The sequence below is a fragment of the Argentina silus genome, assembly GCF_951799395.1.
Source record: "Argentina silus genome assembly, chromosome: 6".
NCBI classification, from domain to species: Eukaryota; Metazoa; Chordata; class Actinopteri; order Argentiniformes; family Argentinidae; genus Argentina; species Argentina silus.
In genome coordinates, this window is record NC_139660.1 from 19,110,905 (window position 1) to 19,135,904 (window position 25,000).

General features: G+C 45.8%; 5 protein-coding genes across 7 annotated transcripts in view; 3 read left to right on the forward strand and 2 right to left on the reverse strand.

Annotated features, from left to right (window-relative positions):
* Positions 1–5,732, reverse strand: part of dnai4 (dynein axonemal intermediate chain 4) — a gene marked incomplete at both ends in the record, with an annotated part of 9,266 nt that extends 3,534 nt beyond the window's left edge. Inside the window, 12 exons of the mRNA XM_083670947.1 lie at positions 1–72; positions 1,288–1,439; positions 1,787–1,873; positions 2,194–2,351; positions 2,559–2,744; positions 3,416–3,589; positions 3,943–4,082; positions 4,347–4,503; positions 4,817–4,929; positions 5,052–5,233; positions 5,368–5,530; positions 5,683–5,732. The exon at positions 1–72 is cut by the window's left edge and continues 86 nt beyond it. Coding sequence (XP_083527073.1) covers positions 1–72; positions 1,288–1,439; positions 1,787–1,873; positions 2,194–2,351; positions 2,559–2,744; positions 3,416–3,589; positions 3,943–4,082; positions 4,347–4,503; positions 4,817–4,929; positions 5,052–5,233; positions 5,368–5,530; positions 5,683–5,732 — 1,634 coding nt within the window. The remainder of the gene's footprint in view (positions 73–1,287; positions 1,440–1,786; positions 1,874–2,193; positions 2,352–2,558; positions 2,745–3,415; positions 3,590–3,942; positions 4,083–4,346; positions 4,504–4,816; positions 4,930–5,051; positions 5,234–5,367; positions 5,531–5,682) is intronic.
* Positions 5,733–6,153: 421 nt separating this feature from the next.
* pars2 (prolyl-tRNA synthetase 2, mitochondrial) lies at positions 6,154–8,893 on the forward strand. The gene is made up of 3 exons (XM_083672492.1): positions 6,154–6,285; positions 6,696–7,319; positions 7,464–8,893. The coding sequence occupies exons 2-3, from the start codon at positions 6,729–6,731 to the stop codon at positions 8,343–8,345; spliced, it is 1,473 nt and encodes a 490-aa protein (XP_083528618.1). The 5' UTR covers positions 6,154–6,285; positions 6,696–6,728; the 3' UTR covers positions 8,346–8,893.
* A 444-nt stretch (positions 8,894–9,337) lies between these two features.
* On the forward strand, positions 9,338–14,945 carry ttc4 (tetratricopeptide repeat domain 4). 2 transcript variants are annotated; one of them, XM_083671154.1, is made up of 10 exons: positions 9,338–9,596; positions 9,946–10,063; positions 10,346–10,507; positions 10,830–10,907; positions 11,219–11,343; positions 11,738–11,824; positions 11,950–12,197; positions 12,421–12,505; positions 12,890–12,972; positions 13,083–14,945. In XM_083671154.1, the coding sequence occupies exons 1-10, from the start codon at positions 9,492–9,494 to the stop codon at positions 13,180–13,182; spliced, it is 1,191 nt and encodes a 396-aa protein (XP_083527280.1). In that variant the 5' UTR covers positions 9,338–9,491; the 3' UTR covers positions 13,183–14,945. The 2 variants fall into 2 exon arrangements, 1 of the variants encoding a protein (XP_083527280.1); XR_014554244.1 differs by having other exon boundaries at positions 12,421–12,972; positions 13,083–13,144.
* Positions 14,788–19,471, reverse strand: ttc22 (tetratricopeptide repeat domain 22). Of its 2 annotated transcripts, XM_083671149.1 has the most exons (7): positions 18,705–19,468; positions 18,416–18,471; positions 18,152–18,267; positions 17,466–17,584; positions 16,447–16,608; positions 15,993–16,145; positions 14,788–15,606 (listed from the first exon to the last, which is right to left on the reverse strand). In XM_083671149.1, exons 1-7 carry the CDS (start codon positions 19,269–19,271, stop codon positions 15,073–15,075), a joined length of 1,707 nt encoding a protein of 568 aa, XP_083527275.1. In that variant the 5' UTR covers positions 19,272–19,468; the 3' UTR covers positions 14,788–15,072. The 2 variants fall into 2 exon arrangements, with proteins under 2 accessions (XP_083527275.1, XP_083527276.1); XM_083671150.1 differs by lacking the exon at positions 16,447–16,608 and having other exon boundaries at positions 18,705–19,471.
* A 4,912-nt stretch (positions 19,472–24,383) lies between these two features.
* lurap1 (leucine rich adaptor protein 1) overlaps positions 24,384–25,000 on the forward strand; it is a 9,860-nt gene continuing 9,243 nt past the window's right edge. Inside the window, exon 1 of the mRNA XM_083672151.1 lies at positions 24,384–24,806. Within this exon, the coding sequence (XP_083528277.1) occupies positions 24,594–24,806 (213 nt within the window). The 5' untranslated portion in view covers positions 24,384–24,593. The remainder of the gene's footprint in view (positions 24,807–25,000) is intronic.

Consider the following 25,000-nt stretch of genomic DNA (forward strand, 5'->3'; position numbering starts at 1 on the left):
CCTGACGTACCCCTCTCTTGGTCGATCCACTTCACCTGCCACACGGGGCTGGTGTGCTTGTGGGCACACTCACTTGGGGACACAAAACATCCACATCAGGGGAGGCTGGTGGAGGCAGAAATAGGAGGACAGGCTCATTGTAATGCATGGAATGGATACATTCCCATGAGCCCATCCTCCGATTTCGACCTCAACCAGCCTCCATTGATCAACATATACTGTTTATTTTAATTTAATTTAAATTTATTTTTACAAATGAAGTGAACCTCCTATGCTTCTATCGGGGCCGATAGAAGGGAGAGAGGGGAGGCTGGTGGAGGTAAAAAAATCGGACGGGCTCAGTGTAACGCACAGAATGGAATGAGGAAAGGTACAGTAATACAGTCCATTCCATGTATTACAACGAGCCCGTCCTCTGGTTTCTGCCTCCACCAGCCTTTGAGGCGGCTCTATTGTCATTTGGAGTCATTCTACATGTCATGTCTACACGGGACCATCAGTGGCAGTGGATGATTCAGTATATATACACATAACCATGGAGATCATAAATAGAAGGTAAAAAGACAGTAAGTCACAGCCTCTGACATCACAGGCTGGTTAGCCAGTCATAACAACAACAACAACAACAACAGATAGATTGTGGGAAATGGGAAAAACAAATGCACAGGGGCTTTACTGTAAAAACACTTGTCTGGTGGAAATGCGTCACTCAATTAGATTTCGCATGTCTAACCAGCTACTATCAGAGGAAGGCTGTGAAAACAACAGTGGTGTGATGTTACTGCCAAAGGCTTGTTAAATGTTGGTTTTGGCCGGGGGAGTCTGCGGTTGTTTCCTCTACTACATCACGTTTGGCCTTTCTCTTTCACAGTGTATGCATCCTGTTTCCAGGAATGTTGGCGGACGTTTCCTACGCAGTGAAAACGACTGGCTGTCAGTGAGTAAACAGCTCCACCTACTGTCCACGAGGGGTCGTGTAGAAATGAGAATGAAAAAAAACGCTGGAGAGAAAGTGAACAACTGGGAGACATAGGATGTGCACATGGAACAGTGATGATGAAATGAAAATGGTTGATGCTGCTGATGCTGTCTGCAAGATCTGCAGTTCCCTTCCTCCCGCTCTCCCTCCCTCCCTCCCTCTCACTCCTTCTCTCTCTTCCTCCCTCCCTCCCTCCCTCTCCCTCTGTCCCTCCTTCCCAATCTCACTTTCCTTGTCTCTCCCTCCCTCTCCCTCCCTCTCTCTCCCTCCCTCTCCCCCCCTCTCTCTCTCTGAGGACCCAGACTCACCTGCTGTCTATGACGGGTGTCCTCTCCTTGAACTGCACGTTGTAGGTGGCTATGCTGCCGTCATGCATCCCCACAGCTAGCTGGCTGGCGTTGCTAGCAGAGAAGTCGAGAGCCGTGACTCCACTCTCACAGTGGAAGATCCTCTCAGGCCACTGCAGAAAGGTCAGACAAGATGCTAGCATTAGCTTAGACCGCAGACAACAGACTGGAGAACAGTCAGACAAGATGCTAGCATTAGCTTTGTCAACAGACAACAAACAACAGACCAGTTAGACAACATATTAGCATTAGCTTGGTCAACAGACAACAAACAACAGACCAGTCAGACAAGATGCTAGCATTAGCTTAGTCCAAAGACAACAGACTGCATTAGCTTAGTCCAAAAACAACAGACTGCATTAGCTTAGTCATCAACAGCAGTTCTCTCATCTGACACGTCATGAAACACAAGTGGGGAGATGGAATTGAGGGAGATGCAGCGTGTGAATGAATGACACACCATGGGGTTCTTTAGAGACCAGCAGCAGACCAGGCCTGATTTCTGGTCTTTGAAGTCAAACTGTCCATACCCCACAGCCAGAAGGTCCTTAAAATGAAACACAATGTTTAAACAAAATGACCAATGTGAATGAATGAATGAATGAATAAATGAATGAATGAATGAATGAATGATACAGTGAAACAGGAGAAGAGCTGACACTGATACAACTCTATACCCAATGTCATTCCAGAAAGAGGAAGGTAAAGAGCAGTAATGAGGTGCGTGTGTGTGTGTGTGTGTGTGTGTGTGTGTGTGTGTGTGTGTGTGTGTGTGTGTGTGTGTGTTGTGTGTGTGTGTGTGTGTGTGTGTGTGTGTGTGTGTGTGTGTGTGTGTGTGTGTGTGTGTGTGTGTGTGCGGGTGCATACCGGGTTCCTCTTGTTCCAGGCCATGCTGCTGACGTTGCGTCCTGCCGTCAGCTCACAGTTGAAGGACCAGAGTCTCTCCAGGGCCGGGGTCAGAGAACTCTCCTCCGTCTCCTCCCTCCTGCCCACCTTCGCTTTGGGCTTCTGCACACTGTCAGGGTCTTTGACATCCAACAAATTATTATTTTTCTTTTTTGTACAGATAATAGACATGCAAACCCAATATAAAAAAGTTGAATATTATTCATTTAAGTTACAAACATCGAGGCATCTGCAATGTGTATTGTCCCATGTTAACATGGCTCGCCAGAAAGTGGTATAAAAGAAGTAAACCGCAAAAAAAACGCATGATGCAATGTTTACTATACCATCCAATGTTGGGAGCTGTCTATATGCAGCAAGCTTGGGCTGGTATATGTTTTCCAGAAGAGTCCGCTCCATCACAAACAGATCCTGCTGGAATTTCTCTGACTGCAGAATCAGCTCAGGGTCCGGTTCATCCTCTGACGGAACCACAAAAGGCTCCAACTCGATCCGTGAGCTCGAGGTGCTAGCTGGAACAGAGAGACACCTGTCAACGCTACGACCTTCAACCGTTAGAGACAATAGTAATCTACACAACTGCTGCATAGGGCTGGGTACTGGCAAGGACCTCACAATACCATGATACACGGGCCACGATATGATACTATTGCGATACAATACATATGGCAATACTTCGCAATACTCATATATACATACATATATTTACTGAAAATTTAACAGTAAATTGAACCTACTGCGTTACCTCAAAGAACAAATCACCAAAAGCGATAATGAGCTGTATTGATTTTATTACACGGCCCTACTGCTGCAGGATCATAACCATAATGATTTGCTGTATGCTATTGTTATTATTATTATTCAGAATAATAATAACAATAATATTAATAATTGTTTATTTGAGTAGGGATATACAGTGCTGCTTGAAAGTTTGTGAACCCTACAGGGATGGCCATTATTTTTGTATAAAATCTTAAAATGAAAAATGAAATCTTTATCTAAACCCCATTTCATGGTAAAAACTAAAAAAATCTATAATTGCACAAGGGGTTCACATACTTTCAAGCAGCACTATATGCAATACCATTGATACATTGAAACAGTCAGATGCATTGCACCACAACATGCTAGCTTCTGCTAATTCACAGTGGCCGTCCCCTCTAATCTGATATGACAGTGTTACCTATGCTGGTGTTGCTGACGACTGACATGGTCCTCTCTGACCCGCAGGTGTTGTCCAGTCTGTGGTTGGAGACTATCTCGGGACAGCTGTCCACATCAGGAGACAAGGAAGTCTCCCCCACCCCACCAGCACCGCAGAACGAGTCATACATGTCCCAGGTGGTGGCCGTGGTGGCTGGGGAGATGACACAATATGCATTTAAAACATCAGACATGTAGGGGCTTTACACACTACAGGGCCGACCCGAACCATACTGTGCTGGCTCGCATGTTTCTTTTTTCACATTGTCCTTTCCAGTATTGTTTCAACAACTATGGTAGATGCAGAACCCAGCCAGCCCAGTACGGCTCAGCTCAGCTCAGCTCAGTTTGGCTCTGTGGTGTAAATCAGGGTATTGAGGTATTGAGAATGGCCTGTGGTAGAATGATGAAATAGGGACTGAGGAGGGTGTGGGTGCTGTAGCCATTTTGGTAAGAAAATAAAAACCAACAAGACTGAGGAGAATTGAGGAGAGAGTTCAGCCTAACCTGCATCCACCATGGTGATGCTCTCACTCTGGACCTCTTTGGTTTTGGGAGCTCCGTTGAACGTCTGCATGGAGCGCTCCACATACTTGTCATTGCCCATTCTGTTCTTGCAGAGCTCTGTATACAGGTTGTTTCTCTCTCTTCAGACAGAGGACGGGAGGGACAACAGGTTGCATGCAAATGTCAATTAATAAATGAAAACATATCAGTAAATGTAATAATTGATCTTTACAAGAGCTACCACAGCCTGGAATAAGCGCTTTGCACCATGGGAGGTTGGTGGAGGTAGAAATCAAGAAGATGAAGAAGGAGGAGAAGAAGAAGAAGAAGAAGAAGAAGAAGAAGAAGAAGAAGAAGAAGAAGAAGAAGAAGAAGAAGAAGAAGAAGAAGAAGTGGGTGCCTACTTCACAGTCTCTGCTTCCTCAGAGTCCACAGATACTGAGATGGCTGGCATATCCAGTAGCCAGAGGGTCTCTGTCTCGATGAGGAACCGATCCACAACCTCCTCCAACATCTCCTCCCTGATCAGCTCCTTCACCTCCTCCCTCCTCACCTGGACGTCTGGCAGGACACAAACATGCATGGACCTACTGTAGATAAAAGCAATCGTACATGTATGTGTAATAATTGTGCATAGTTTTCTGCGAAGTAGTTGGGGAACATGTGTAGCGGAGGTGATTTGGAATCACGCTCTTGTGATGAGGTAGCCCTGTCTGAGATGTGTTAACTGAAGTATTGCCCTTGGACCTTGAGTATGTCTTCTTGGCCTAATGGTAGACACTTGCGTCTTCCACGTGGGAGACTTGGGTTTGAACCCCCGTCCGTTACACATGCAGCCCAGAGACAGAGAAGAAAGTGCGAAGAAAGTGTCTACCTGAGAGACTGATGGAGATGTCTCTTTTAGAGGATGGATCCTCAATCTCTTCATTCATCGACTCCATCGTCGACTGGCTCGATCTGGACACTGTGCTGCTTCCAAACACTGACCTGGTGAAAAGCAGCACTGTCCTTGTAGTATCGTCACAGAACATAGATTCATGAACATACTGAGAAGATATATGAGAGCTATACAGCAGGTCTCCCTGTCTGTACTGGTCTGAATGTGTTACCTGGTGAAGGGCCCAGCGAAGCTTATGTTGGTTGTTGTCTGGTATGCAGTGGAGAGGAAATCGGACATGGTGGCACCAGATGTGTCATTGGCAAAGATTTTACTCTGTTTAGCATGCAAGACCCCTGGGTCTGGCTGGAAGAGAGGCTGAGGGGTGACATCCTTGCCATTGTCATCTAAGACCTGTAAGAGGGCTGTAAAGTTAACACTGACTGATAAAGGCTACTAATTTGCATAGTTTGCACACTGAGGGGACAACAACAACAACAACAACAACAACAACAACAACAAACCTGTATGAAAGAAAGGGATTTTACCTTAACTACATTTTTTGGTGTTTGAACAGAGCTTTTCTCAAGGACTTTGCTGTCACCAGCCAAACTGAAACTTTTTCGGCTCACAGAGCCGTAGACACTCTTTATTGTGCTGTGATTGACCCGGAGTATTCCAGATGATGAGACATTCATTGCTCTGGAAGATCTAAAAGGCAGTAAAATGAGCTACAGTTTACTCTCTGATCAGAACAGAAGAATATAGTCACATTAGCGAATGTACATAGACAACATCTCTAGACCCAGGTCCCTATCAATCATCAGAGCCATATTATGTACAGAAGACTGTGATAAACTTACGGGGTTATTTTGAGTGTTGTTTTCTTCATTTTTGCTGTGGTGTTGGACATTTCTATGAGTGTATGTGTCGTCGTTAGAGGAATTACTATATCTATATTTATATTTATAAGACAGCTAGCCAAAGTTTTCGAGCTCACTGCTGGCAGTCTATCATGTTTGAGATTACTATAGCAACATACTCCTCCCCTAAAATCTTGATTGGACGAGAAGGAAAAGTTACACAGAGACCGTTTTGCCAAATATTTTACCACATGATTTTACCACATGATTTGCCACATCACTACCACATAAAGCCAGTGAAGAAAAAAATAAAGAAGATAAAGATATTCTACTGCCCAAAAAGTCTGATACTCTGATACTGCAGATAGTATGTATGTATGTATGTATGTGTGGTGTGTATTGTTACTCCAGTACCGCAGGTGGCGGTATAACGTTGAAAGCTATCCCACCCACCCAGCAGCACACCGAGGAAGAGGAAGCATGGCAGTGTTATTTAGCTAACAGCATTTGTTTTTTACAATGTTGCCTTATGAACTTGAACTCAACTTTATTCAACTTTATTCTTTACCTTCAGTCAGTTAGCTACATATACAAATACACAAGGTGAGTTATTCTCCATCAATTTGCTCGCGATATGGAGAGGGATACTGCTCCTAACCTGACATGATGCAGCCAGCTGCCAGTCTGTTAGCTAGCTAGCTACCAGGGGGTTTACCAACACTTGGAGGAAGGTTTTTGAATTCATGCATGTGATAACATGCTGGTTGGAATGATTTCTTCATTCCTTGGAGTTTACTGCATGCTTTGAGTTTACTGCATTGCCAAGTGTCATCATTGATCTTTCTAGCTGTAGCTACAGTAGCTACTGACCTTGAGGTTATGTTTCCAGACTTGAGCTTATACCAACTATAGAGATATAACTGCTGTATGTTTCCAACCGTATATGACCTACATTTCAGGAGCCATCATCTTTGATGCTGTCATGCTAATCTTATCTAACACATCTTTCACAGATTTTAATCTATTGATTGACCTGAATCTAGTCTATGGAGGTCCTAATGCATCAGTTTTGGCAGAGAGTCCTGCCACGTTTGCCCAGAGCCTTGACCACTCCTTGTAAAAGTCATTCAAGCTGTGCTGGACATGCCTCAAATCCCAACCCCAACCCCAACCACACCCCCATGTACTCCAGACCTGCCACACCCATACCCCTAGTGTCCCGTCTCTTCCAGCCCTCTAACCTACGTGATGTGGGGCAGGAGGGCCGGGCTCAGGGGGGGGAAATGACCTGCAAGAGCCAGAGACTGATGCAGCAGGCGGGTCTCATCCACCTCTCCAACCCCGGCTGCTACTACTACCTCCCGGCCACTGTGCGCTCCATGGAGAAACTGGTGAGGCTCATCGACCAGGAGATGCAGGGCATCGGTGGACAGAAGCTGGACATGCCCAGCCTGTGCTCCGCTGAGCTGTGGAAACGCAGCAGTCGCTGGGACCTGATGGGGAAAGAGCTGTTCCGTCTGAAGGACCGCCACAGGGTGGAGTACTGCCTTGGCCCCACCCATGAGGAGGCTGTGACGGAGCTGCTGGCCTCCCAGGGCACCCTGTCCTACAGACAGCTCCCTCTGCTTCTCTACCAGGTAGGCTACTTAGTGTGGCACCTGTCCTGTCATCACCCTATTTGAAGCTGATGAGTCTATTCAGAGTGGGGCTGCACTGATAACATTCGTTTACATTATGTTTACATTGTTGTTTACGTTTTCATGTATTTTATTTCTTTGCAGATCACCCGTAAATTCCGTGACGAGCTGAAGCCTCGGTTCGGGCTGCTACGAGGGCGTGAGTTCTACATGAAGGACATGTACTCGTTTGACGTGAGCGAGGAGGCTGCCTACCACACGTATGAGTCTGTGTGCGAGGCGTACGCCAGGCTCTTCTCCCGTCTGGGCTTGCGCTGTGTCCAGGTCCAGGCTGACACAGGGAACATCGGAGGGAAACTGTCCCATGAGTTCCAGCTCCCCGCAGACATCGGAGAGGACAGGCTACTGGTCTGTGAGAGCTGCTCCTTCTCGGCCAACGTGGAAACCATGTCACCGGGCAGGACCGACTGCCCACAGTGCCAGACAGGCACACTGGTGGAGTCCAAGGGGATAGAGGTGGGCCACACCTTCTACCTGGGCACCAAGTACTCCAACATATTCAATGCCACCTTCAATAATACCCAAAACAAGCCAGCAGTCACAGAGATGGGCTGCTTTGGCCTAGGGGTGACCCGCATTCTGGCTGCGGCCATCGAGGTGTTGTCGACGGAGGAGGGAATCCGCTGGCCTGGGCTGCTCGCCCCTTACCAGGTGTGTGTTCTACCCCCTAAGAAGGGCAGTAAGGTGGACGAGGTGGCTGGTCTAGCCGAGGAGATGGTCCGCACTCTGGGGGAGGCTCTGCCCAACCTGAGGGGTGAGGTGCTTCTGGATGACCGTACCCAGATGACCATCGGTAAGAGACTGAAGGACACCAGTCGGCTTGGATACCCGTATGTCGTGGTCGTGGGGAAGGGGGCCGCGGAGGAGACACCCAGGTTTGAGGTGATCTGTCAGCAGACGGGTGAGACGATGTTCCTCAGCACAGATGGGCTGGTAGACCTACTCAGGAGAGTAGAGACAGTCTGATTGGTTGACGGAGCTGGACAAAATTGAAAACTATTGACCCTAATTTACACTACAGAGCTGAGCTGTACTGGGCTGGCCTGGTTACACATCCACCATAGCTGCTGTAACAGTGCTGGAAAGGACAATGTGAATGGAAAATATCTGAGCCAGCACAGTATGGTTCAGGTCGGCCGTGTATTGTGTAAAGCCCCTAGGTCTTCTGAAATGGACATATTGAAGGAAGGGTGGATGGGTGGATTCGGCTATGATGAATCACTGTTTATTACTGTATGACTTCTCAAGTAAAGATGATATCATGAATCAGCCCTATACCTACTCACAGTCCAATAGAAGTGTGATCTAAACTGAACTGGGTTCAGATGAACTCTATGGCCCTGTTTCCCGGACACAGATTAAGCCTAATCCTAGACTAAAAAGCATCTTCAATGGGGATTTTCCATTAAAAGTGTGATTTAGTCCAGGACTAGGCTTAATCTGTGTCTGGGAAACCGTCACTATTAGTCCACTGAGACAGATGTGTATTGAAGGTGGTGGGAGAGATCAATATTATGAAATAAATGTATGTGGAGAAAAAACAGATATGGCTGTTTGAATCTGTTTGGATTTATCTGTAATGAAAGTCAATAAACATATTTTAATGTAATGTATGTTGCCTTGCATCAATTCAGACAGACAGAAAAATATTGTGCATTCATCATTGAAGGTGGAGGATGCAGGAATCACAAAGCCCTAAAACCATCCATGTTTCATGTCTTCTGTGCTGAAATGAACAGGATGCTGCTCTACTCATCAAAAGGGAGAGTGTCAGGTTCAGACATAAACTAAAGAACATAAACGAACATAAACATTTTAAGAGCAAACTCGTTGGTTCATGTGATGCAACAATCTCTGTTTATTACTGGGCCTGCTGCAGAACCTTTGAATCATAGTCCTGTTCCTTAACGGAACGGATGTATTTTGTGGTTGCACAGCATCACGCACGTGAAAACAATCTGTCAGCCAGCTCGCCAGTTGGGTTTGCTTTAGTGATTTGATGCGTTGACACAATCTAGAGAAGCGAACTGTATCACTTAATAAAACCAATCGTTTCGTGTCTCAAAAGCCTTTGAAAGCAGACGTGTCGCTACATAGGACAGCTGAGCAAAAATGGCACAGCAGGGCCATGACAGCGATGATGGAATGGACGACTTTATGGACAAATTCAAAGAAATAAAATATAAAAATGCTTTCAACGAAAATGACTGGGAAAAGGTAAGACATGTTTATCTCTAGCCAGCTAGGTTAGGCAATGACTGTGTATAACCTAGTAGCTAGCTAGCTACTCAGACCGGTGCACCCTGAAATCAGGCTAGCTCTAGCTAGCTATTTGCCCTGACTAGACATCATTGTAAGTGTAATTGTGGAAAGGTGGCATACCAGTACATTACTAAGAAACTGACGCATCTAGCGAGTCTAATAACTAGCTGTATTCGCTATCTAGCTTGCTACCAGTATAGAGTCATGTCATGCCCATATCAAACTGTCCTCTTGTCTTGGGTTTGAGTGGTTTTTAAACTTCTCTCCCTGTCCATTCACTGCTGCCATTCCACTGTCAATGCAGGAGTTCGATAAGGTGCCCATGTTCATGAAACAAGCCCCTGATGTGATTGACCCCATGAACCACCCGGAGCTGGCTGCCATACAGTCCATTATCCATGATGACCAGAGACCTCCCGAGGGTATGTTTGGAGATGGTTGAGACTATGGGACCTTCCTGACCAGCATCCCATTGAGAGCCCAACAAGGTCAAAATCCTAAACCAGACCCTTAACCAAAACCTTAACCGTAACCAAATTTTAACCAATTCAGAAATTCAACATTGGTTTGCTGGTTGGGCATGTCCTCTTAGTTTTTCCAGTTTAGAGGTTTTTTGGTATGGCATTGACAACATTGTCACTCTCTGCGAAATGCTCAGCGTTCTCAACCTCTGAATTAATTAGAATTTGATGTTCTCCTTCCAGAGCAGGCACAGAGCTTTAAAGATGAGGGGAACGATTACTTCAAGGAGAAGAACTACAAGAAGGCTGTCATTTCCTACACGGCGGGTTTGAAGTTAAACTGCAATGACTCTAACATCAACACCGTTCTGCTCACAAACCGGGCAGCAGCACACTTCCATCTGGGTAGGGCTCTGTTCATCTATAGACCCCATGATGACATTGGTCTAGTTCAGTGATACTCAATCCTAATCCCAGAGGGCTGCAGTGGTTCCAGGTTTTTGTTCCAGCCTAGTGCCATCACACCGGATTGAACTCATCAACCCATCTTCAAAACCTTGATTAGCTAAATCAGGTGTGTCCCTGCTGAGCTGGAACAAAAGCCTGCAGCTCTCCAGGACCAGGAGTGAGGGTCACTGTTCTAGTTTCATCTCCTGAACATTTAGCAGTGAAGCTTTCCGGTCTGTGGGGAATGTTGTTGCAATCATTCTCTCCTCTTGCCCTGCAGGTAACATGCGTTCTGCACTGAATGATGCTGCTGCTGCCAAGAAGGTTAAACCTGACCACCTCAAAGCAATAATCAGAGGTTTGTTCACAAATGGAGAAATTAAACGTTCATAAACAGCACTTTGAAATATTTTAGTGGGAGACAGCATGATTGATCGCCTTGATCTCTCTAATCCTCCTGTGTTCAGTTTCTCTAATCCTCCCGGGTTCAGAGAGATGAACACTTAAAAATCTATGTTTACTGGTCAATCTTCTGTGTGTGAACGAAAACTTTTTTGGTTTGGAAGAGTAGTCGGCCTGGATTTTCACAGGAGATAAAGTTTGACTATAGCTAAAATGAAATCTTCTGAAAACTGATTTGTGTTGTTTGACTGTCGTGTGTTTGCGCAGGTGCCCAGTGTTGCATGGAGCTGCGCAGCTATGCAGACACTCTGCAGTGGTGTGACGAGGGACTCAGGTTACAGCCGACCGAGAAGAAGCTGCTGGAGCTGCGAGCTGCTGCAGACAAACAGAAGGTATGACAGAAAATATCTCGATCGGGACAAGTAAAGCCACATATGCATTTTTCTATTACACAAGTGGTGGCTGTTTTCCCTCCTTTTTTTCTCCAAGTGACAGTTATCTTCCCTAGTCATGAGTCAAAGAGCTCGCTGTATACACTACAGGGGATGTTGGTGGATAGTCATCAGAGGACGGACTCATTGTAATGCATGTAATGGTATCAAATGTACCATTCCTGAACGTGTCTACCCAGAGGAGAAATATCCTTCATGTTCCATGTTCCATGTTGCCACCCCGTCATTCATTACCACTGCAAAGCCACATGGTCTCTGTGGAGTTTGGGAGTTGATGTCGATGGTTTGGGGGAACAATGTTGACATTCTTCTTCTTCTTCTGTTGGTGGTTTAGAGAACAGTAGAGAGAGATGCCAGGAAGAAGAAGGTCAAAGAAAAGAAGGAGCAAGCTGAGAGAGAGGCCCTGCTAGCTGCCATACAGGTGAGCGTAATGTGTCAATGGGGAAAAGACCATGTGACCACTTTCATTATTCTCGTATAACATGGCAAGGGAGTTTCCTGTGTGGCAAGGCTGAATTTCCTGACAAACCTGTGTGTGCGTTACAGAAGCGTGGCATCAGGCTACTGAAGGCCGAGCGCCCCCACAAGCGCGGCTCTGACAGTGAGGAGGATGGGGGGGACAGGGGCTCGTCTGCAGCCATGGCAGGGCTACACCTGGACGGCCTGGCCTCCCAGGAGGCTACAGGGGCGCAGGTGTTCCTGGACGAACAGGGCTCCATGCACTGGCCTGTACTCCTGCTTTACCCTGAGCACCAACAGACTGACTTCATCTCAGCCTTCTGCGAGTCCTCCAGGTTTGTTTCTCTAAAGGAGTATGTCAGGTTAAAAGGGTGTTTGTTTTGGTGTGGGTTTATTATTATTATTATTATTATTAATAAAGTGCACACTATAATATTGGCCATTTTGTCAATTTAGCCTCACAAACCACTCCAATGAATAGACTAAAGATTAAAGTAGACGGGCACTGTACAACTAATGACCAAGAATATGAAAATGACTCCTACTTTTGTCTTTCAGCATTGTAGATCATCTGGCTGTCATGTTTGGAGCGGAACTCCCATCCTGGGACACGGAAAGGAAGTATCTTCCCCAAAACCTACAGGTAAGTATCACTTTATATAAGTCAGGGTACTTAGGTTTCACTATCAAAGGACCAGTGGAGGTAGAAATCAGAGGACGGGCTTCCTCACTCCGTTCCATGCATTACAGTGAGCCTGTCCTTCAATTTCTACCTCCACCAGCCTCCCATGGAAAGGACATACTGTACAACATAACCCATCAGGACAGTATTGCAAGCCACTGGATCTCACTGTTGTGGTGGCATGTTACTGCCATCTTGTGGTTGAATAGGTTTTGTGATAACTGCAAGCTTAATATCTGGAATTTCTTTATCATAATACGGTTTCACATGTAATGCTTTTGGGGCATTGAGAGTTTTTTGGGTTGCGTTCAACTTTGCTAAGCGGCCGTCTCCTCTCCTTCTCAGCTGTTCTTTGAAGACCCTGTGAAAGAGTCGTTACATGAGGTCAACCCAGAGACGCCGCTCCTGAATGTCCTTCAGCATAAAAGGTATCTAGACATTTACATCGAATACCATTTGATTTAATGTCTAAGTTTCTGCTCGTAATTCTAAACACAGTTGTCTGAGCCATGACTCATCCGGCCTACTCTTTTGACAGATATTCTGTGAAGGCGGGATCTCCTAGCTTCATTGTCTTGGTGAAGGGGTCGCCCTTCTGCAAGCAGTTCTTATCAGATAAGAAAACCTATGGACTGTAAGGGCACTCTCCTCAGCAGTCAGTCTCTCACTTGTCAAGCTCACGGATCATGAACTCTCCTCCACCAATCAGTCCCCCAACCAATCCCTGACCTGCATGCATTCATCTCCCCTCCTTTTTTGCATGCCAGTGCATGACAAGGCCAATTGTTTTTCGACAGTTACTCCCGGGCTTCAACAGTGCCTATTCCAGGCCTATTCGGTGCTTAAAATACAGGCTTTTAGCCTCCTCTACCCCCCTGGTCCTTATGAGGTCAAACGGGGCTTGGGGCGTGGTTTAGAGCGAAGGTGGGATATTCTTATCAACCAAGTGCTTCAGTTGGCTAGCGAATTTGGTGGGTGGCAAGCATAATCCCTGTTAGCTCGCTGTAACTACTGTACACAATCAAATTGATTTGAATAGTGCTGGTAAGTACAGTTTAGTACAAATAAAATGGCCATAAACTGCTTAGGTTACGTGAACCTGTTGGGAAACATGATTTGAAATGTTTTGCGATAGTGTCTCTGAGTTTGCCACCTTACTAACTGCAGAATGTAAACAAACTATACTATGGGCCGGGACTGGAAATTCAAACAGGCTTGTTCACTCGAAGCACCCGGCTTTGAGCACTAGCTGGCCACTCGTAAGTCTTGGCACACACTGGCACCGCTGTCAAAAAAAGGCTGTTGATATCGATATGGGAGCCAGAGGATTGTTCCAGGTTCTGTGATTGACAGTATAGCCGTGTAAACTGTGCATACTGTATCTATGAATTATGTATACCTGAGTATCTGTCAGGGGAACCTGTGGTACACTATTTTGATCATGTCAACATTACTAAAAGGCCTTAATGAACCAAAAGTGATCCTCTGTCTTCAATGTAATTATCTTCTCACTGTTTAAATGTTTATTTGCTTTTTTTGGACATATAATCCAGTATATTCAGTGGATTTATCCAAGTCCAAACCAGTCATAACACGCCCACAATGTTTATTCGACTGTGAATTTCGATATTATACAGCAGTAACAACTTAACTAGTCATTCTGATTTCTGCCTCCGCTGCATTCTATGAATCATGGAAGCCAAAACCAACCCCCATAGGTTTAGGAGCAGTTGACAGGCCTCAATCTGACTAGACCAGCTTTTCTAGCCCAGTAGGACTAGGACCAATCTCCTGCTGTTGTAGTGCTCTACCCTAAAGCACTACTACTTCCTCAATTAACCCAGTAACCCTCTGTTTAGTTGAGTACCCTCTGTAGTATCACATAAAGGGGCTGTGGTAATCATTTGAGTTTGATTGGCAAGCAGAGGTTTATTTTTAGATGTGTGAAAACCCCTTGGGCCAGATAGAATCAATAAGCTGTTAATATAACACCACAGTATTGTCCCCGAGCCAGGTGAATACTATATCACCATTGTTATGAAGGGACGGTTCAGCACTAAAATATTAGGTGCCTCCTTGTTACGCCTTAAATGTATTTATTGCCGTCAGCAGTTTATGGCGCCTTTGTTATACTGTGCATTCCCTGGGAGAGTAAAAGCACTCAGCTTGGTTGATTCTTCTTTACAACTGGTGAATTAAGTAAGCCGAGTCATAGGTCATCAGGTTTAAAAAAAGCAGTAAAAAATGCTCAAGCAGGATATAATAGATTTCCAGCCTTTGTAGAAACCCATTGAAGGGTAGATAACGTCACTAAGTATAGACTTTGTGCACACAAATAAAAACAGGACATGGTACAGTATGAAGTATTTTAGATGTGAGGTAAGCTTGTGATGGGGGGGGGGGGGGGGGAAAAAACAAGGAAACAATGAAATGACTTTCTCTTCCTGCCTATACTGGGCACACTGTTTGAAACCTTCAGCTTAGCGCTTGCTTTTACTGGTCTTCCGTCCGTCGACATCAGTCCCCCCTCACAAGGATAGAGACCTGGCCAGCGGCCTCTTCTTGGCCGTGCGGTTGGGCTGAACCGTCTCCAGCAGTCTCCTGACCAGGTCCAGCCTGCCCCTGCTGATCAGAGCCCTGGAGAGCTCAGCCACCTCGTCCATGTGTGCCCGGTACAGACACCTCAGCTCAGCCTGCACCGCGTCCTCAGGGTATTTCTCCTCCGCCCGCCTCACCCACACCTCCAGCTGGGTGATGGCCGTTCTGGGGTCAGGGCCGCTCTGGGTGAACAGGGCCAGGAGGGTCTCCAGGAGGCAGTGCAGGCTGGTGGTGTCTCTGCTGCCTGGCCGCTCCAGCACCAGGGCCCGTTTGAAGCAGTCGGCAGCGTTCTGCTCCTCTCCCTTCAGGAGGAGACAGCGCCCCCTAAGGAGGTGGAGGTCCGGCAGGCTGTCTGCCAGGTCACACTGCAGGGCCTGGGACAGGCTCACTAGGGCACGGTTCACAGCCTCCTCATCCACCAGCAGGCTCGCCTGGAGGGCGTCCACACCCATGTAGTAATATACCTGCACGCACATACACACACACACTCACACTTATTAGAGATTGATACATGAGTCATGCATGTATGTTATACCTTCAATCCCTCTGTTCATTTTCAATAAAGTGGGAAATAACAGATATTGGCTGTTGTGTTACTCAAGTCTCTTCAAGTAACTGTTATTCTTCCACACCCACACACACACACACACACACCTTGTTTATATGTGTCATAGTACTTGCACCGCTTATCAAACAGTTTCACACATAGGGTGAAGCAGGGAGTGGGTACACCCAGTAGTTACACAAAGCTGTTTGGACTTGTCTTCTCTACAAACTGAACCTGCTTCAGTCCTCCTCATCCCTCCTCATCCCTCCTCACTCACTCATGTCTCATCCCAGCCGCCCTCACCTGTCCCATCTCCAGGTGTGTGCGTAGACAGGGGCGGACACTCAACACCCTCTCCAGGTCTGCCCTGGCCTTTGTCAGGTGATGTCTGTCAGGGATCCCCTCCAGGCCCTGCTTGGCCCTCTCCAGGCCCCTCACATAGGCTGTCACATCGATCTGACAATATACAGTAAACATCCATTTAGTGGAAGATTCAGATGGTTCAGGCCATGGTTGGCGTGGTTTACCCATGATTTGTATGAAGTATTGTATTATTATTCTAGTATAGTATTGTATAGTGGCTTGTATATTGTAGCAGTGGTCAGCTTGATTTGATATTACTGTCGTGTCTGGTAAGCTTGGTCTAGTATTGTATCAGTGGAGGCTTGTGGAGGTGGAAATGGGAGGACAGGCTCCTTGTAGTGCATGGAATGAGGAATGGTATGTAGCGTATGTAGTGTTATTGGCGTTTGTGTACCTTGGCGCGGGTGCAGTAGGCCTGCCAGTTGAGCTCAGCGTCAGGCAGCACGTTGAGAGCCATGTTGCAGATCCCTGTGGCCATGTCATGTTTGCCAAGCAGGAAGAAGATCTTGGCCAGGCGGTTCAAGATGAACGCGTCCTCCCTCGCTAGCTTTATGGCCTGCAAGGACCGCAAAGGACAGGGATATATCTTATTAGATCAGGTATGCTCTTCCTGTGACACATTCCACTCCATTTCACACATTCCATTCCACATTTCTGTGGAAAAGGATTTCGCCTTCTGAGGAAAATGAACGGTTCCATTCTATTCGACTACTGTTCTATTGAAATTCACACCGGAGTTGATGGCAGATATATGCAGTACAGTCAGAGACCATAACCCAACTCAAGAGCCGGCGCCAAGTTTATAGCCCTTTTATGGGTGCTCAGGAAGCAGACATGGGCTCTCATATCAATTTACATCGAACATAACCTCCATTATGCAAACTTCTCTTCCTATCCATCTAATGAGCCATGTGCCTCTGACGACTGCGGTTTGATTCTGATAAGATGTCCCGCATGTTTGATACCATTCCTCATTCCATTCCATGCATTACAATGACGTCTGTCCTCTGATTTCTACGTTCATCAGCCTCCCCCGATAGAAAATATGCATATTATTACTGATCAAAAGCATATACAACTAGACAGTTGGACACTTGAGTCGAGCCTGAGGGATTTACTGTGACTTTACTGCTACTCTATAATTATCTGCCTGGCTAGTGGTTGGAGAAAGGTCACTCAAAGTTCAAAATCCCCTCTTTTGAGAATGACAATTAATAATGCATTTATTTTGTATTGCGCTTTTCTCAGTACTCAAAGACACTGCATTTCATGGAGAGAACAAGAACAGATAGATAAATAGCACAAAAGCACAGTCATCTTTAAAAAGATGGGTTTTGAGGGATCGTTTGAAGGAGGAGAGCGCGCTGGACTCTTTGATGTGGTTTGGGAGAGTGTTCCAAGGAATGTACGTACAGTTCCAAAGCAGGACAGGGGATCCGAACCAGAGTAGCCACAGTCATGCACAGACATGGGTACAGTGGAGAACTCTTCCTTCCTCTCCAGCAGGATGCCCACGTAACACCAGGCAAGGGCTGTGGGGGAGAGAGAAGAAAAAAAAAAAAAGACAGATATGTCTTATTAGATCAGGTATACTCTTAATATAATATCAGAATATTATAACCTGCATAAGAACCTATGACAAGATCCTATGTCTGTGGAAAAGGATTTCCTCTTCTGAGGACAATGAACGGTTCCATTCTATTTTCTATTAGTATTCTATTGAAGTTCACACCGGAGCTGAGGGCAGATATATGCAGTACAGTCAGAGACCATAACCCTACTCAAGAACTGGTGCCAAGTTTATAGCCCTTTTATGGGTGCTCAGGAAGCAGACATGGGCTCTCAGGGAAAGATAGAGAGATTGACAGATCTATCCATCTCTAGAACACAGCACTACTTAAGGTAGTGTATTAGGATGGAATGAAAGAAACCATTATGGTGTAAGGCATATGCTGTGTCTTATGTTTGCTTTGTTGAATGTTTGTTCGTCCTGTTAAATGGTATGAGTCTATGTTTGATATGATGTCAGTGTTAAAAAGTTGATCAACCAGAAGTCTATAAAAAAAAAAGGAAAGACTCATTCACTCATTAATGCATACCTTGATGATGTGTTTTCTCAGACTTCAGGGCCTCTGTGAGCAACTTGAGCCCCTTATTGTAGTGAGACAATCTGGAGTACTCAGAGTCCTCCTTCGTCTTCACAATATCATCTAATCTACAGAGAGAGAGAGAGACAGAAAGAGAGAGTGATTTACATGAGTTTTCTGGTATTATTAATTTAATTGTCATACAATGAGTTTCAAACACTTTTCAAATGCTCTACTGTATTGATGATCATTATGCTAATTGTAACACTCGCCTACCTTATATAAATTATTGCCATTTTGAAATACCAGTTTCTCTTTTCCTCCATTGGTATCTGAAACAAATCAACATATAACTGAATCACTACAGTAGGTGAGGTATGACATCTCATTTTCTGTAAACAACACCAGATCTCAGCAGCTACATGAATACATTTTGAATTTGCATAATGTTTTCTTTGCCTAGACAAAACAGCATATATCTCTGTAAAATATATGACTGTTATCCCCCTTGGGACATATGAAGATAAACAAATTTTAAAAAATTGTTTGCAAAAGATTATCTCACCAGCTCTCCCCCGTAGTCCAGGGCTCTGTTGTACAGTCTCAGCGCAGCGGTCAGCCTCTCCCTCAGGTCCTCCTCTCTGTCCAGCTCCACGTCGTAGGGGTAAGCATAGGCCTGCTCCGCCAGGCACCGGGCCGCCAGAAGCCTGGCCTCGGCCTGACCGGTCTCCCCAGCCTCCAGCCCCATGAGCTGGGACACCTTCTCCACACACTCCCCTGCGTCTAGCTCCCGATGAAGGTGGTCGTAGACGTAGCCCAGGTTGGCCCAGGCGTTGAGGTTCCCCGGGTCCTCCTTGCAGATGCCCCTGAAGAGCTCCTCGGCCTGCTCCAGCCGGTCCAGATGGAAGGCCAGGAGACCCAGGAGGTTGCGGACGGCGTACTGCAGGAAGCCCGTCTCGGCCTCCAGCTCAGCCCGCAGGCCGTCCTGCTTCAGGTAGGTGTCTCTGCGCCGCAGCTCCCCGGGCCCGAGGGGCTCACAGTTCAGGTTGAGCTCCAGGTGGAAGTGGCCTGGGATGTACTCCATGCCCTCCATGAGCTCCTCAATGTCCACCTCGGTGCTGCCGTCCTCCATGGCCGGTGTCCTCCTCCTCCTAAGTCCCCATGCACTCTACTGACTGTCAAGAGTGTTTTCCTCTACTGACTGTTGTCTTCCTTCAGGTGCAGACAGGTCATACAGGTTGGTCTAGTGTTAGGGAGGGACTGGGAGGGGACAGAGTAAGGAAAGATGTGCAATACTCTACTCCCTGACTGGCTTCCTTCTCTTTCCTCTGTCATTTGAATAGGAGATTTGAATGTGTTTGAACACCCGTGACTTCCTTGTTTGTGTGTTTTTCTTTAATGAGGGCGAACTGTACATAGACCTGGATCAATCACATAGCTGACTGATGTACAACAGCTCAGACGTTTTCACCTCCTATTTTATGCTTAATCGTGTGCTCCCAACAAAATAAGAGGGTTACGGTTATTGCTTTAGGGTTAGGGTTAGGGTTAGGGTTAGGGTTAGACATTATCTCTTGACTTGCAGTCAACCTTTTTTAAAATCTTTTTGGAAGGTCTCTGTACTTTACGTACCAGCTTTCCCTTGCCACCCCCGTCTGTTGTTTCCACGGTAACGGCAGAATGTGACCCATCAGGCTCAGGATGAACTGCTGAACTGACACGTGCGACTGTGAGAGAGGGAGAGAAGGAAGGAGAGAGGGAAGGAGAGAGGGAAGGGGAGAGGGAAGGAGAGGCACTGAGAGAGAGGGGGAAGGAGAGAGGCACTGAGAGAGAGGGGGAAGGAGAGAGGCACTGAGAGAGAGAGAGGGAAGGAGAGAGGCACTAAGAGAGAGTTAAGGAGAGAGAGAGGAAGGGGGAGAGATAAAAGGAGAGAGGCACTGAGAGAGAGTCCTTTGATTCAGCATGTGAGCTCAGATCAGGTATGCAGATGAAATACCTCAAACGCTCTATGAACTCACTGACCTCCTAATGATAACACTATGTATTTACCTTATATGATCCAGCCAGTATTGGGAAAGATGTCTTATTCAGCCATGTTTTATTTTCTGTCAGTCAAAGGTTTGTATGAACTGTAAGCCCACCTATCACCACCAGGGGGTGAATGTGCATTGTAAGATAACACTGCAATCATTGTGTTTGGACACCACTGTTGACTGGAAGCAGGAACATCTAATTATGAAATGGCCCCCTTAAAGGGGTAATCTGGGATTGAAACAACAACAAAGCGGTGTACCCGTCACTTTTTTTTATAAACAGCTGAGGGATGGGACATTATGTTTCCAAAATATACAGTGTTTATAGACAACAGAGTAAAAACAAGCTTACATTTTGGGTTCTGATGGGGGAAGGCAGTTTCACTAAGTTCATGATCCTTTTATAAGTTATATTCTTCTAGAACCTATGCCTATATATCATTGATTTAAAAGTCCAAAAATGTATGCACAAATCCCAGACTGCCTCTTTAATGTTGACAGTGTCAAAAGCCCAAGGCCGAGAGGTCAAGGCAATGAAGAATAGATACATGACATGTAAAGGAGTTGTCACCCACAAAATGATTTAGAATGATTTGGGATGCTGTTTTTTATTTATTTATTTTTAAAATCTATGTGCTTGTGACAGCAGAGATGTGATCTTTCTAAGGCCTTTGAGGTGACCCAGTAGAGCCACAACTTTGAATATACGATGGTTTCACAAAAAGTAATTATGGTTAAGATGATTTTGTCAGATTGTGCTTCACTTGGCAGCCTGTTTAGGATGTCTAGACATCACACATCATTCTTGATATGTCGTGTCTGATTCCTGGGCCAGACCCTACCAATTTGTCATCATGTTCCTATCAATCCTTCTATAACTCTCTCCCATAACATACAGCCAAGTAGTCTTGATGAAGTCTTGATCAGACATCTTCTATTCCACTCCCTCTGGACGTTGGTGTAATAAACTAGTGCTCTGCTACCTTCACTGAAGGGTCCAGGGCTCTACAGTGTGTTGACAGACTTCAGGGTCGTTTCTCTACTGCTCAGACATTTGATCTGCATTCAATACACAGACCCTGCAGACCCACCAATGGTTCCGTTCACCTCAGCTGGAAAATGTGAGACTATTGTGAATGTTTTTCTCCTTCTTTCTGTATTTTCTTCCCGTCTCTTGTTCTATTTTCCACCTAAATGACTTTAACAGGAGGGGAGGGAAATCACCATTGTGCTGTCTGCAGCTGCTTGGTGATGTCATCACACCGGGACAAGGGCCAGGGAGAACACCACCAAGGTGAGTGTCAACGGAGGGGATGAGGTAAGGGGAGGTTACACACACATGTGCATGAAGTCATCTCTGTTCTCGACTCAGTGTGTCATGTACGCTGACAGGAATTCAAGAGCTGCGTAGGGTTTCTTATGAGTTCTGTGTTTATGAAGTCTTATGAAGTCTGATCTGTTATCAGAGTACTGTATGCTGCTTAATGGAAACCCTCTGGGGTGTAAGCCTTTGGGTAAAGCAGGTTTCTAACTTATTCTGTGTGCGGGGGTGTTGTTGGAATATGAATGTTTTTCTTGCATCCTCGACTCTCAACTGTTGCCACGGTATTCACCCGTCCCCTGGTGTTGTTGTGGTTACATAATAATCTCATTACCTACTACTGTATATCAGGGGAGGCTGGTGGAGGTAGAAATCGGAGGACGGGCTCATTTTAATGCATGGAATGGATGTCCCTAACTGCACTGACGACTCTAGTATTACACATTAGAGTTTACACTAGCAGCCACCTACACAGTATAGACCCAGACAAAGGGAGTGTGGATGAGATGTTGACGCCTAATAATCCTCTAAGAGACTTTCCCTGTATTGGGGGATTAGGATGTGGGTCCCTGATAATGTTAATGGTTCTGTTGTTGGGAGCTAAGCTCCAGTTAGCCCAGTTATTAATGGTCTTAATGATTAAAGGTCTGTCCTGACTCCTGATGTAGCGGAATCACACTCTTGTGATGAGGTAGCCCTGCCTGCGACTGCCAAACCCAGCTGCAGCCTTCGTATCATGAGGGTTTCCTCTCGGTATAATGGTTTACGTCTGTGGTATCCATGCGAGTGGTACCAGGTTCAAACCCCCGCTGGTTACACTGACACACTGCTGGTGGATGAATGTGAAGTCTGTTCCTCGGGCATATGTGAGGCATGTCATTGTGATCACCACATACCTGTAGCATACATTAGCCTTACTGTTCACTCCCTTCAACCACTAACATGTTTCAGCTGTATTCCTCTTCAATGTCTTTTAGTGGGAAAGGGGGCTCCCTACTTCAAAACGTTCCCCCCCCCCCCTCTTTTTTTCCCAATGAATTTCAGCTGTTTGGTTTTCATCCATTTAATGGTACCTTGTTCTGTAGAATAACTCATTGTTATGTAACATCCCTTATTTCCTGGGGTATCTTGTATCCCCTGAGACTAATTGAGCATTGGATCAGTTGGATAGCTGAATAAATCTGTCTCTGCCTGTGTTGACAGTCACTTTGAAGCAAAATGAAAACATACTTGAGTCATTTCCCCCACCTTCCTCTCCATCACTGTTATCTTCTAGGCCTGTGTCTCCATCTTAATCCCTGTTCCATAAAGTGGGCAAACCCCCTCTGCCTGGCATCTTGCAGGAGGGCTCACTATGCCAGAGATCCCTTCAGCTCCCTAGAAACACCCACTGACTGCAGATTAGAGTTCTAAAGGTTACTTACTGCTGCTGATGCTGCCAACTGACGGTCTCAGTGGACTGGACTATTAAATGTAGTTGGTTCTAAATGTGGAGGTCCAGACCTGTTGAAGAATGGGTTGCTCACTCATAACATAAACGTAGTAGAGTGGGACAGTGTTGGATGAAGGTAATGTACCGTAGCCTACAGTAAAGTGGCATGAAGTCAACTGGCTCGCAGCTGTGTGTGTCAGCTGTCTGATAAAGGGTAGTCTGTGTGTGTGTGTGTGTGTGTCTGTGTGTCAGCTGTCTGATAAAGGGTAGTCTGTGTGTGTGTGTGTGTGTGTCTGTGTGTCAGCTGTCTGATAAAGGGTTGTCTGTGTGTGTGTGAGCGTGTGTGTGTGTGTGTGTGTGTGTGTGTGTGTGTGTGTGTGTGTGTGCGTGTGCGTGTGTGTGTCTGTGTCTGTGTGTAACACTGCAGAGAAGAGTGTTTTTATTTCATGGAGTGGAGTTCCAGACTGAAGCCAAACAGTTAGCTGTCTGATAAAGGCTAGTCTGTGTGTGTATGTGTGTGTGTGTGTGTGTGTGTGTGTGTGTGTGTGTGTGTGTGTGTGTGTGTGTGTGTGTGTGTGTGTGAGAGAGAGAGAGGGGGGGGGGGGGGGGGGGATTGTGCCATAGGTGTGATTTGATGACGTGATACAGCAGTTTGGCATGAAGTAAGATCAGGTCAGATGAATGACTCAGTCTTAAGTGACACTGACATCTGTCCCCCTCCATTATCCTGATTACAGACTGATACACCATCCCTGCTCATCCTCTGGCTTTGGCAGCACTGGATCTTAGAGAGCTCAGCTGAGTGGAAATGATCTGGAGTCAGTGTGAAACCAATCCAGTGCAGCTTTCCTTCTCTGGTAAGGCTGTCGCGGAACATGACTCTTCTTTGAGAGAGCAGCTATAGTGTAAACTTTATAGGCAAAGAGTCGAATAGTAAAACCTAAGTATTGGTATTATGCCTGCGTTCAAGTGCTGAATGTCTGTTTGTGTCGGATAGGATAGTGGCGGCGCGTTTCTCATCAGCACAAGTACGGTAAGAGGTTTCGCTGTAGGGATATTACAGTACTTACGGCAGGCAAGTTGTGTGCGCTCTTGTTCAGTTTTCATTCTGCGGCTGTCGTTGACTCGCTGTCATCATGCAGGTGGAATCTGCGCCTGGCGCCTGGGTTCGCGGGCGTCCAGCTCGTCGATGCGTATTTGAGGGATAATAAGATATCGGTTATTCCGTATTGATTATTGACACGTAGTATTTTATGCAAAACCAACCTTATAGGAAGATCACACAGATTGTTGTTTTTTACCGAGCTGGTCAAACGCCACGACACTCCAATGGAAAATTAGCAAAGACATTTTTCAGTCTTCAGTTGATGAGTGCATCAGTTTTAAGAGCTTATTACCAACTTCTAAACAAAGGCTGTGCATACGATGGTCATTCGCAAGTGTAGGGGTCATCTTTTGCAATCTACGAGGATCAGTCAACAAAACTGAATTTCAGAATGGAGTTTAACTGAAATAGCTCTTTCTTTCTAGCGCATTTTCTCAATTAGAGAGGAGTTGCGTAGGATGCCAGACACTGCAATTAGAGGTTGCTGCAGTTTGACAGTCACGGATATTCAAGAAACAAAGAGGACGTAGTGTACTTTTGAATTGACACAGAAAAGAAACATTATGGATGAAGGCACTGTCAATGAGTCTGTTCCAGATTTAAAAGATTTAGAGGTCAAAATCGGACGGAAGACACCGGAGGGTTTGCTCAAGTGGATGCGGGAAGAAGCATCCTCTCACCGGGGAGATGGCAAGTTGAATTCACAGGAGACCAAAGACCGTGACACGGGAAGGAAGAGCCTTGATGAGAAGATCCGAAAATTAAAAGTCGAAATGGTAAGAATATGGCAGTGATGTGGTCTACTTAGTATATCCAGTATGTTCAAATGTTTTGTTGTTGTTTGTTGGAATCAAGACATCTTCAACATTAATTTCCTCTATTGACACTATGACTCTGAAGGTAGGCTATTTATAAATGTAGGCTTAATTATCAGTGAGCAAGATAAGGGTTTACCTACTGTAGGCCACAT